Source organism: Opisthorchis viverrini (genome assembly GCF_000715545.1).
Source record: "Opisthorchis viverrini unplaced genomic scaffold opera_v5_316, whole genome shotgun sequence".
NCBI lineage: Eukaryota > Metazoa > Platyhelminthes > Trematoda > Opisthorchiida > Opisthorchiidae > Opisthorchis > Opisthorchis viverrini.
Window position 1 is genome coordinate 9,775 of NW_008751971.1, and position 424 is coordinate 10,198.

Here is a 424-nt window from a genome sequence, read left to right on the forward strand (position 1 = left end):
ATACATGTTCCAACCCCCAACCTGGAGGACCAGGAGACTGTGTTCGTCTGACCTCTAACCATTGACCAACCTGGTATGAGAGACTCTGTGAGTGTCGCGCGGACACCCCCCAGTATAGCTCAATGGGTCACCGAGGTACACAAACCGCCACACGACGGTAAGGTCCAGTCTCTTCGTGACGGGTGCCAAAGATCTTCAAGAATAACAATAAGGCAGCGGATGGGTGTAGCATGCTTCTACGGAAGTACAATTTTTATTCCAACCCCTTAAGTTAAAGAAAACAGGAGACTGTTCGTCGAACCTTCATCCATTGACCAACCCATATGAGACTGGGTGCCAACGTGGTAAAAGACAAACTGCCAATCCAGCCATGCACGGGGGCTGGAATACTGTTGGGTTGCTCAAGCTCAGACAGGAAGAGTCG

At 50.5% G+C, this 424-nt stretch overlaps 1 protein-coding gene across 1 annotated transcript in view; it reads right to left on the reverse strand.

Annotated features, from left to right (window-relative positions):
* T265_09875 (hypothetical protein) overlaps nucleotides 1-232 on the reverse strand; it is a gene marked incomplete at both ends in the record, with an annotated part of 4,202 nt that extends 3,970 nt beyond the window's left edge. The window contains one exon of the mRNA XM_009176082.1: nucleotides 146-232. Within this exon, the coding sequence (XP_009174346.1) occupies nucleotides 146-232 (87 nt within the window). The remainder of the gene's footprint in view (nucleotides 1-145) is intronic.
* Between the last annotated feature and the right edge of the window lie 192 nt (nucleotides 233-424).